The following is a 12,003-nucleotide window of genomic DNA, read 5'->3' as shown; positions in this document are numbered from 1 at the left end:
CACAGATCCCCTTCTTCAGAAAGAACATATGAGATGTCGGATCCTCAAAATTCAGATTTAGGCAATGAAAAAGGAATTCCATCGCGATGAGGCGTTCATCTTATTCAAATGGTTTTTGGCCTTGAATTATCCTCACGAATAGTTTTGTAAGTGAATGTGATCTTCACTTAATCATTATTGCTGTCGTGAATAGTGATGCTCAAGTTCAAAAGATTCTCTGCCCAAACAACGTAATTATCTTCTAGAGGATTTAGTTCCGCCATAGTATCACTGATCGATATCCAATGATCAACGATCATTGAGGGTAAAAGCAGAAAACAACATAATGGTCTTGGGACTTTCAGCTTGACACAAGGCTGCCATTGATCTGCTTTCCCAATGTCATACCACTCTGATTTGACCATTAGCCTTGAAAAATGAATTGGAAGTGGGACGATTCCCAATTTTTTTGTACCCGTAACTATTCGCCTTCAGGTTACCTTTTGTGGGCAGTTTGGGTTGGTCCCTTTGGCTCTTTAATTGTGCCATTCCGATAATGTATTGGCCGTCAACGCTCATGGGTGAAAAGTCTGACAGAAGTGGGAATAGTTCTCCTCGCTCAATAACTTCCGATTGACCTGCGATGTCCATTAAGTGGAGTTTCAGATATGGGCTAGAAATCGATCTGTGGCCCAGGTCTTCAAAGCTGACAACCACCCTCGGCCATCCGATAACCACCACCACTTTGTGGTCATTTTAATCTAGTACAAAACTGGACCCTATTCAAAAAGAATTTAGCCAAAATTTATGAGACAGTCCTCGAAAATATGGCCAGATCCATGCCTACATTTATCGTCCTAAACCCGAATTTACGATCAATTGTCGTTACTTTCATCATGATCGATTGACCATAGAATATATTTGTGGTGGTGAGAGAGATACATGTCATTGCACATCTGTCGTGGTGGTTCTCAACCCATATCCAAATTGAATCTCCGACCATAAGAGGTAATAATGATTGCGCATAATAGTGCAAACCAACAGCTGCTCTAGCAACTCATTTGAAAACGCTTCTCGCCACAGGGATTCGTCTTATCAGATGTGGAAACTTTTCTTGCCCTCGAGGAGGTTCGGGCACAAAACACAAAGGAAACAAGAGAGTGGAACACTACAAACGCCATGTAGAGCTCGGTCCAAACAAAAACAACATAGGATCGGGAAACGTAGTGCCGTCCTCGAATTCCGGGCTACATGCTCAACTTCTGAGCGTCTCTCTATTTACGAAATCCGTCGAAGTGGGTTATCAGGTATACTCAAAAAGTAGGGATATGCATCGAGATTCTGGGACAATTCTGACCCGCCGTGCTGAGATTGGGTAGACGAATGAGATTTGACTTTCACCACCCGAATTTGATGTTAGATTGTCATAGAAGCGAAAAACGGAGAGAATGCAAAAGTAATCTATTGTCTCGACCCTCATTCAGAACTAGATTTGTTTTACAAACCCCTGAGATTGGAAAGGCAAACGAGTGTTCGTTGTCTTGGAGATTTGCAAGGAGGGCGTCGAGCTTCTCAAGTTTTCCAACACGTCGTTCCTCCGTTCCTTCGTTCGTACTTCGAGCTCAGTCCATAGTTGGACCGATTTAAACATTTGCTTGCCGTTTATTTTCATTTGAAATATAATCCCGGTCTCTGTTGATTGTAGGGAGATTGCCGATTGGGCAACCGGAAAGAAGGCTAAGCTAAAAAAGCGACGGACGTCCATTGCGCGTAGTTCAAAGCCAAGTGTCCAAAGGTAAAAGTCAATGTTGCTTGAAAATTGCCCGTGGAACGAGGCCCAAGTGTGAGGTGAAGTAAATTGTTTCGTACATTTGACGTTGAGGCGAGCCCAAGAATCCAATGCCGAAGTCTCATCATCTTTTGTTCAAAATCTCAATTAGAGGGTGGAACCAACTGTCGACGTCAAAAGTCAAGACACTCTAAAGCTCAAATCTTCCAGTTCAATTGTTGCCCCACTTCAAGTGGATCAGGGACTGAATGAATCCATTTCGTTGGAAACTGGAAACCAGCTTGATTAAACACCTTTTTCCAAGAAATCGACACTCATTCTTACCACAAGCTAGGCAATAAAATGTGGTAGGCGTGCTGGAAGAGCCAATCTAAGCTCCGACCCGGCTTACCTACGCTACGTACTGTACTGTAATGCTCGAAGTTCAATAGTAAATGCAATCGACTCATCTAACCCCCTCGTGGTATACTGTACCGCACAAAGAGAAGGTAATGGATCAATCCTTTTCCAAGACCCCCTGAGACTCTCGTAAAATTCCATTGCCTCTCCTTTGGCCACCAATGAAGCAAAACTAGTGGATGGAGATACACATGAAATCCTCGTGTGGAACCAGAAGAAATGAAGATCCCAAGGTTGTTCACGCCAAGGTGTTAGCGAACGGAGAAACCTCCATATGAAAGAGTGAATCTCCAAATGAATGAGTGATATGTTCCATCTGGAGCAATTCTGGAACAACGACGTGGTCTAATGTCAAGTTTTATAGGGCCATTACTGACGGCCACTCAAGCAGGACCTCATCTTAACTTCCTTCCTGTGTTCTGCCATAAGTAGTGTGTGGACCAAGAGAACACCAGATTGTTCCAGTGCGGAGGCGCTCATCTTGGGGTCTCAAAGAGGTTATCTTCTAGGCCGAAATACATTAAATATTTCTCCAGATGTTTGTTATTTCTAGTAGATGATTAACGGCTCTCAATTATCATTGAAGAAGAACTATTTCATCGTGAGTTTGTTTGAAGCCTTGGGACCACTTTGAACGAAAGAGTAAATCGACGAACATTTGCATTCTCGTTTAGGGACCTATTCTGTGCTAGCGTTTTTCAAGTCTTGCTCGAAATGCCAATCATTCTGCTTTCCACCAACTAGTTGATAATTAGTACCGGAGGTTATGTGAGGAATTTGTTTTTCTAAATTTGCAAAGCCGTTTTCAAATGCCATGCAATGACCTGACACACAACGGTGTTAGAGCTTTGCGGTCTTACAATACGACTTCGTGTTGTACTGTACATCTTCCTTTGTTGGAAAGTTTTGAATACTTGCGATTGGCTTCCAATTTTGTGACTTGACAAAAAGCATCCATAAATTCTCTTGGCAGTTTGAAAGCCGTTCGCTCAGTGTTCAAACCTTTTGGGAAGAAGACAATAGACAGCCTTTAAAAAGATGACCGTACACATAGTTGTAGATCACTCATTGCGAGAGAGTGGGCATTTTCTAACTTATTATTAATTATCGGAACTTTCCCCCTCGTCAAGTTTCGTAAAGCCTTCTCAATGAGGTTCTGAACAAATTGAATACACAGTCTTATCAGTCAGTTCATCACCATCATCCTCGTCTTCATGGGGCGCGACATTGAAAGACGAGATGATGTTGCCGAGGACGAAAAAATCTGAGGCGTAAGGCTAAAAAGTGCAAGCTAGTACTTTGCCTCGGTCAGAGGGAACTTTGCCTATGAGGTTTGCTCACAAGGTAGGCCATTGTGTCAACTCTCGTCACTAGAGGGCAGTAAGTGCTTGAGCTGGGTTTGGCAAGTCTTCGTTCCATGATGGATCTTTGGGTTAATGAAGCGTGTTACAAAGGACGTTGTTCCCCCTGGTTGAGAGAGTTGGAACGAAGCCGTATTGGACAGTGGGACAGCCCCGCTGTTCCTTGGCTTGACGCCGTTTGAGAAAAACTTTTGTTGGCAACTGGGCTACATAATTGTGCTCGTGTGCTCCAAACATCGGAAACGATATAGGTAGACAGGGCATGCAGTACCCGCTGTTCAGAGCGTGTTCCGTCCGTTCCACTTTGATGTACGTAGATACGGGAACAGTTACCTTCAATAACGTTGAGACCTTGGATGCGCCTGGTGCTTTAGTTATTGGCAAACATTGAAATTCGGTTATGCTTAACTTCAATTACGTGAATATATGATTGCACAAGAATTCAGCAAGTGTAGAAATGTTGGATGAAAATGATAAGTAAGTGACAAAAAATCAGCAAATAAAAGTGGACGACAAAGATGATCATTCACTTCTTTAAAAAGATTTGGCGAAACAAACACTAGTCGAGAAACAAATGAAATTGGGTAGAAATTACTTGGACAATCAATAAGGTTGATAAAAGCAAATGTAATATTGAACAAATAAGATGAAAACTCTTAGCTTGTCAAAATTATTTAACTATCTTTAACCAAGTTGGACAGGATAAGAAAATTAGTCCAGCCTTGCTTTTGCCTTTTTGGTTGGAGCTGCACCATAGGGGCCCTTATTCCCTACGTCAGACAGCCCTAACGAAATGGGAAAGATGCACGGTAGATTGCTAAGTAAACTACTTGTATGATGCCATAAACGCAATTTCGGTACTGGACATTTCGTGACCTGAGGCCGGCTCTTAGAATCGCGTCTAGTTCATGCACTAATTCATGTACTAGTTTACCGTTAGTTAGCCGTGACTTAGTTCACGAACTTTTTCGCGTTCTTTGAATCATGCCTAATTCATGTTTAGTTGGCGGTGAATTAGTCACTGACTTATTCAATCAAGAGCTGTTTTGAATTTTCCCGCCAAATTCGTGGGGAAAACAAGATACTAAATCAAAATTAAGATCTTAACCTAGGATGACCAGACTTTAGGGAAAATTGGCTGAAACGTGAATGTTTTCCCGAAACCGTCGCAATTAGGTATCTTTGTTTGATATAGAGATTTTAAGAAATCTTGTTTGTATGTCAGAAAACGGAACTTTTGTAAGGTATTCTACAAAAAGCTTGGGATATTTGACATTGTTTTGTTCCATGCTTTAATAGCACACAGGTTTGTGGCCAGCCATCTAGTTAGAATGGTGATTTTGCAATAACTCCCTCATCTTGCAAAATATGTATAGGTGTTCATAGGCAATCTCTCAAGGGCAGTCGTTCATGAAAATATTGAATAAAATCTTATCGATCGCGTCGTTCACAACGCCCATCATAAAAGTTCTCCGACATTTTCCTTATTCGGAAGATTAACCATTTGCCAAAGCGCTGGAGTGTGGCCAGTGTGGCTCAGAGGCCCCCAATTCCAAAAGTGGAATCGGCCCTGTATTTGATAGAGGCTAACTCACAAAGCGCCATCTGAATAGCATTAGGTAAATCATATTTCTTGTGGCTTGAAAAATGTATTAATGTAACGCAAAAGTTACGTAGGGAATTTGTAGAAGTTACCACGTTACTTGAATATACAACACGAATTTCAACTGATTGCCTGGCTAGCCTTTAAGCTTCGCATTATGGGCCATTTGTAAATGGTCTTGACTTAATCATGGGCTCTAATGATTGATAATACAATCCTGCATCAGGCTTGTTTAGCTTAGCGAAAACAAGATATTACTTTTGAAAGACCCAAGTCTTTAATTGACTCTGTGTGGCCTGCAAAAATATAGAACATTAATGAACTTGTAGGACTCTGCCCATTCGCTGGACTCTCCACAATACTACTAAATTTTTAATTTAATTATGTAAAGTTTACTTGGGTTTTAATTTCTGAAATTTATGAAATGTCCAAAAGAGTTGAAAAGGGACTATTCAATTTGCTCGAAACATCTGAAATAGTTCAAGCAAACACACAATGAAAGTCATGTCCAATAAAATTGTGGTTAAGTGTAATTCAGAATCAAAGGCTCAACATACCCTCGAGATCGATCTCTAAGGTGTACAAGGCTTATTTCTTCTTTTTTCTGAAACCCGAAGCAAATCTTTCAAAGTCAAAGCGTTGCAAAAATTTACGGCCACAACAAATCTGACCTCATTCGTTGCGGCTGTTGGGAAAGGAATCTCATTCGATCTTTTCCTACTGGATCCCAGCCCTTGGTGTAACGGAGGAGTAAAAAACAGAAACGACATCACTCTGTTCTCTGGTCTTGATAAATTGCAAAAAGGATAATTTCAAACGAAAGCATCTTTTCAACTCGATCTTCTTCTTTAACTCCAAAGTGACAGGGGTCCGAAATGCTGCACGAACGACGACGATGGCCCTTGAAAGAGAGGTGGACTGAGTGCTTAGAAATCATAACGATACCTCTCTTTGTCCTCCTCAGGAATGTAATCTCATCTTCGGCCTCACGGTCAAATTCAATTACTACCCGACCTTAAAACTTTTCCACTACAGTTGTTGCAGTAGCAGCAGCTCTTGCACGGGAAACTCAATGAGTGTGAGTCTCAATCTCCAAGGCAAACACGCAATGCCTCAAATTAAAGCAGAACTGAAACGAAACTGTATGCTGATAGCTACTCCCAAACCCGCGGGATCTTTTCACGTGACTGATCTTCAGCTTGGCCAGGAGTTCATTTTCGTTTACTTCAATTCAGTTGGCGAGCAATTTCAAGGGGCAAAAAATGTCTCGTGTCATTTTGTCGGAAAACGAGCTTGGATTGCGGCAGTCTTTGAATTTTTATCTTGATAAGCTTGAGTTATTATATCCTCAATCCCTTGTTGTTTACTAGCAGGATTCAGTTCACTCACTGGTTGGGTGGCCTTGGAACAGCTTGGTTATACGAGCAGATTTATGAAATGCAGTATTCTGCAAGTGGAAAGGCAGGCAATAATTTACGCATTAAAAATCATTTAGAGAACAGTTACAGAGATTTACGAGCTTCAACATGGTTCGGGTGCCAGGAATTGGGATCCACGTCATAATCTTTCAACCTTTTTCTGCAAATCACCCATGTCTCCAAGAATCCCACGCACTAGCCAAACCTTTCGCTCTTCTTGAGCCTCAGATGAACTTGGCTTATAGAGACTACGGCATTCACTCCAAGACGTGGTTTTTGTTCCGCATCCGAGAAAAATCGCCCCCCTTCCCAACAAGAGACCCCTTTTATTCTGAATGGCCCAGCAAGATTCATGAAGTGAAAACTCGTCCCTTCTGTTGTTCCCCAAGTGGAACAAGAGGGATTGTGAGCCTGAGGGGAGTTCCTGGACCACGTCGTTCACGTTGATATAAACCCAGATTTCGGTGGAGATAGATCTTCCCTTTGACACCTTTCAACGCGATAACAGAGAGAGAGAGAGATATTCCCAAGTTTTGGGAGGGAGTTCCACTAATTAGGAACTTGTCTCGATTATCGATGGGACAATAGCTTCTTGTTGACAGACAAACTATTCCCATCATTTCCGGAATTTTTTTCCAACGACATTCCTCGGAAAACAAGCGAAAAATATGTGGCTTTCATCTGGGACGCTCAAGTACTAAGTAAAAGCTTCCTTGATATGTTTTCCAAATCCCTCTGAAACGGATGCTTGTTTGGGTTGTTTTTCTTTTGGATCTTTGGCAAAATATGAAAAGAGACCCTATATTTGGATGCTATTCCTGTTCTCGTGGGAGAGAAGTGAAACTTGCCACTTCTCCTCTGCCTGTCAATAAATGATGTTAGTTTTGAAAGGGTTTTCCATGTTTCTCCATTCCCGTCCCAGATTTGTTTCCTCCTTCTGGCGAATCCTTTGTGTTTGTTAGTTCAGAGGGACCACCACCAAAGCCCTTGATTTTGCGGAATGTTACCGCAGTCTTCTTTTGAAGTGAAACCAAGAAGGTGGTTGAAACAGAACAACATCCAAGTTCTTCCACATTCTCTTCCATCAAACCAAACCCACTTCTGACGAGTGGAATATTAATTATTCGCGGTTGCAGTCCACAACGAGAAGATCCTTAATCAGTGAGGCAGAGTATCAAAGACCAATTATTCGTATGTGAGAGATTTTAAAGTTCTTAAGGCATGGAAAAAAGGTGAAAAGTTAACTTGGAATTTCTTGACAAGGTTCTCTCAACCTTTATATTTGACACACAACCTTCAATTGAATGCTGAGGGAGTCAGAAGAAAGGACAATAGTGGTCATCCACGGAAGAATTTTCAATGTTAAGCCCTCAACCTCGCATTGTAGAGTGGAAAAGGCCTGATTCATGTGCTACGTAGAACAAAGGTTAATTAGAAAAGGAAAGCCTTTCTTGACCACGAAACGAGGAACAGAGATTAGAGACTCGGGTGCCTTGTCATTTCAATATCAAGAAAGGCTTCATGGGAGCTTGGCATGCTTTGAAGAAGCTCCATGGAAGCGTGGCCAGGGTTATTTGCCCCTGCAATCAAATTGCTGAACCATCTGGGGACAAAGTGAGGCCGTCAAGAGCCTTTTTCCATGGCCACAACCGGACTTGGACTATTATTCATTCGCTTTCTGAAATCTAATGGGTCAGTTGAGCAGAGAAAGAAGTCTCTCTCTTCAGCTCTTTGTGCTTTTCCTCCGTCCTTCTCCTCTCTAATAATATGTTTTCTTTGGGTAGCAAAGGCCGGGCCATTGTGTATTATTCGCTTTAGTCATGACATGAAGAAGAAGAAGAAAGCTCGGCCTCTTCTTTGGAGTCTTCTTGGACGGCTGTCGAATGCTTCTTCGCTCTGACTAGTCGGACTGAATTGCAAAACTATGGTGGATGTGCCATGAAAATCCTTTGACAACCCTTGGTGCTTTCCGATTCATTGCATAGAAAGCAAGCCAGAGATCTCCGATCAAAGGCGGCAGTAATTCCTCCACGAGACAATGGTCGGGCTAGGGCATAATTTGTGGGATCAGAACATGGGACGTGAAAAGCCAATACGACAATATGTCTGAGGGGCTTTGAAAGACAAACTTGAAATCCCCAAGTGAAGCGAGCGAAGGCTTTGACAGAAACACTCTCGGGAGCTGAGGGGCCAAGCAACGAAAAGTTCATTTGGGACTCAGTTGGTCCTTTGGATCCTTCGACGCTGGAACAGGACTCGAGTCCCTCTCTCAATGAACGCAAACTGGATCAGAGAAGATCTTCCAACCCACCCGAAACCATGAAGACCAAAGGGAAGAAACGATCGGCCTTGCCTCAAGTAAGACATGCCAATAAAATAATGTTTTTGCTCCTTCTCGTCGTTGTTCCCCTTCCTCCTCCTCTCCCGTTCTATTCTGAGTGCTGAAGTTTAAAAACAAAAGAAATGGATTGAATCTAGAGAAGTCAAAACAGGCCAACATGTTCGATCTGCAAACTCAGAGCTAATTCAAACTTGGGACCTCTGGAACTGACAATGTGAGAGTTCGTCTGCTCCATTCCGTAGTTTCAGATTGGCCCAAGCGAGGCCAATCGATCCCGACCCGAATCCAATATTAATTGAAAACAAATAATTGGGTCTCCCTGTTCCAAACTTCTTGTTCGGTTCAGGTGGACCACTCAAGAGAAAGGTTTCATCGAGATTAATACTGGCTGGGAAAACCCTTTATGGCGGATCCCTGTTCATGCTAATATGCTAATTAAGCATCCCAGGTGCATAAAGACTCATTTCACTTAATCATGATTGAAAATGCCATGGGAACAGATATGTTGTTCGCTCAGCACAAGTACAAGGCCATTTTTATGTTCCGGTTAATCAAGGACAAAATTAGAGCAAAGTCAGCCAACAAATGTACGCCAATGTTTTGGAGTTTTGATTTCATTAGAACCTAACCCACCACTTAAAAGTTAGATAAAACTTCAAGTTGCAAGTGTGGAGGGTTTTATTCTCGCCAAGTTTGCCAGCAGAAAATGAGGATGAATAAAAACTTTGACAAACACAAGTTTCACAAGTTCCTGCTTTAGACACAAGGCTTAAAAAGTTGCCAAGAGCTTTGTAATCCTCTCGAGTTGGAATGTTCCTAATCGAAGAGGTTGAGTGAGTGAGAATTTACATACAAGGGGTATCGATACTCTATACATAGACTACTCAATTTCACCGGAGATCGATCCATTCATCGGTGGATGCCCCTGTAGGCTTTGACCCTAATTAGAATCCTGGCAAAGATGGTGATATTGTCCTTAACTTTGGCCTTACGATGGATTCGTGTTCACTTTCCATCCTTTTTTAGATTCCACCTTTATAGCCTTATGTCCAATTATTCAACCGCTTAAAATACAAAATATTTACTTTGATAATCCAGTATTTTGATAACATTAGCTCCCCTTGGCTTGCTAGAAGTTAACACAGCCTTGGTTCACTTTCAAAGTGCGCTTAATGGACCCTGACAATCATTTACATCCACTAAAGAAATCTTGGAGCTTTAAACGATTTCTCCTAAGTCTTCATTTTTACGTAGGTCTAATTTCTTTGTGCGTCCATTTGGGATCACCCATTTAGCTTAAAACAAACTTAGACTCCAATTGCACAAAACCCTAATTCATAAGAACAAAACACGCTCTTCCTTTTATTCTAAATGTCTGAGAGGAGTGAATCTCCTTTGGTTGAATAACGCGATTAAGAAATTTCTATTTCCTGTTGGAAGGTTGATGTGAATGGGTTCTAGACCTTCCATTTTATTCTTCCGGTACATTTGGCAACGTCGAGTATGTCCGAGGTCTATTCTCAAAGAATGAAAGAATTTATTGGTAAAAAGCAAATGTAACAGGATATCTGATCTGAGCAGTCCTAGCCAAGTTTTCCCTTATTTTGGGCGTTCATCTAAAATTGGAGTTTTTTAGCCTTGATATCTTTTTTTTTTGGTTGTTCATTAATAAAAGGCGCTTTATTACTTTGTATATTTTTGGCAGGAACTGAAACATTTGTCTCAAATGACTATTTTCTTCAATTGCCAAACACTCTAAGGTAAAAAATGGGACGAAGCGGGAATGTAAAGGTGCGTTGGTTAAACAGAATTCGTCATAATATAATCGCTTTGACACAATGAAAGATACAAAAATAATGACCAACTACACCCATATTTTCAATAACATTTCATGAACTCAATATTACAAGGTTTTGAAGCTACTTTTGATTCGTCATTGTATCAGCTCCCAATAGAAGAACTTAGATGACGTTTTCAGCTTTGTGCCATATTGGAAACCCATGAGTGGCATTCCCGGCTTTGCGAGGGAGAAAAATGGAAGACATTCAATTTCGGGTCTTTGTTCACAACTTGCAAGAGATCTATCGGCTCCCCATTAAGCATTGTTGGACTTGCATAGAATTGAAACCCAGGCCTGAATGGAATGGCCCAAAGAGTGATTGAGTGGGGAGCACAATATGAAACAATGTTTAATCACGAAAAAAGACTTTTCACGACAAACTGCCCTTACCTGACAAAATAATCTCACACCTAAGACTTGGGATTGATTGAACACCTCTTTGAAAGAAGTCTCATTGGGTAATATGGGACTTGCTCGATGAAAATAGTATTGTTTCAGTTTTTCCAGCAAAGTTAGATACTTAGCTTCAGAGAAATATTAACGCCGACAAGTAAGAGACGGACATGTGAAAACTTAAGCATTTTTTTAGTCGAACCTATGTTAAGAGGATCTACTTCTTCTTTGCTTAATTATTCTATGTACAGTTGGCTTGCTATCTACACTTATCGAAACTTTCATTTTTGTCACGCAGGAAGTGAATATGTCACCCACAAGAAACTTGCTCCTTGTGGCGGACCATTAGGTCCACCAACCGAATAAGTTGGAGTTGGTAGTGGACTGGTTTATTAACAAGTGTTCCTAGCTATTTATATCACAAGAAGAGTGACTAGTATGAGTAGGAAGAAGGGAAAGAGAGAAGAACATTGCAGGGTCGCCACATCCTCTTGGTTTCCTGATATGGTAAATTGACCATATGAATAACTGATAATGTGGTGCAAGCAAATTCCCGCTTGAAACAAGTTTAGGCAGCTGTTTTCTAAAGATGGTTTGGACTTTTTCTCGCTTTGTTTACTCTTTGTATTCTCCTTGGGAAGTGGCAATAAACAGGTGACTTGGGTTTATGGAGCAAAAGTGAAGTGAAGCAACTGCGCTAACATGCACCATGCATAAACTGACTTTGTTATTGAATTCAACTTACCGGCTTATTTGAGCAAAGACCATACTGATTTTGAGCCAGGGCAGAAGTACTCGAAACAATTTCTTTTTATTTAGAAACAACTCATGCGCTTGTTGAAATTTTTGTTGAATAAAGGTGCTAGTCGGGGGCGTGTTT

The 12,003-nt window shown here is 41.3% G+C and overlaps 1 protein-coding gene across 2 annotated transcripts in view; it reads left to right on the top strand.

The window, feature by feature from the left end:
• Positions 1-12,003, top strand: part of LOC131885764 (facilitated trehalose transporter Tret1-2 homolog) — a 36,004-nt gene that overhangs the window by 10,128 nt on the left and 13,873 nt on the right. Inside the window, exon 1 of one of the 2 annotated variants that reach the window (XM_059233915.1) lies at positions 8,552-8,907. The exons of the other annotated variant lie outside the window; for it this stretch is intronic. Within the exon in view, the coding sequence (XP_059089898.1) occupies positions 8,869-8,907 (39 nt within the window). The 5' untranslated portion in view covers positions 8,552-8,868. Of the gene's footprint in view, positions 1-8,551; positions 8,908-12,003 lie in introns of those variants that run through there. 2 annotated transcript variants of the gene reach the window in all.

Source organism: Tigriopus californicus, chromosome 8, assembly GCF_007210705.1.
Source record: "Tigriopus californicus strain San Diego chromosome 8, Tcal_SD_v2.1, whole genome shotgun sequence".
Classification (NCBI taxonomy): domain Eukaryota; kingdom Metazoa; phylum Arthropoda; class Copepoda; order Harpacticoida; family Harpacticidae; genus Tigriopus; species Tigriopus californicus.
The sequence above is the reverse complement of the archived record's forward strand: the minus strand, read 5'-3'. Positions and strand labels throughout refer to the sequence as shown.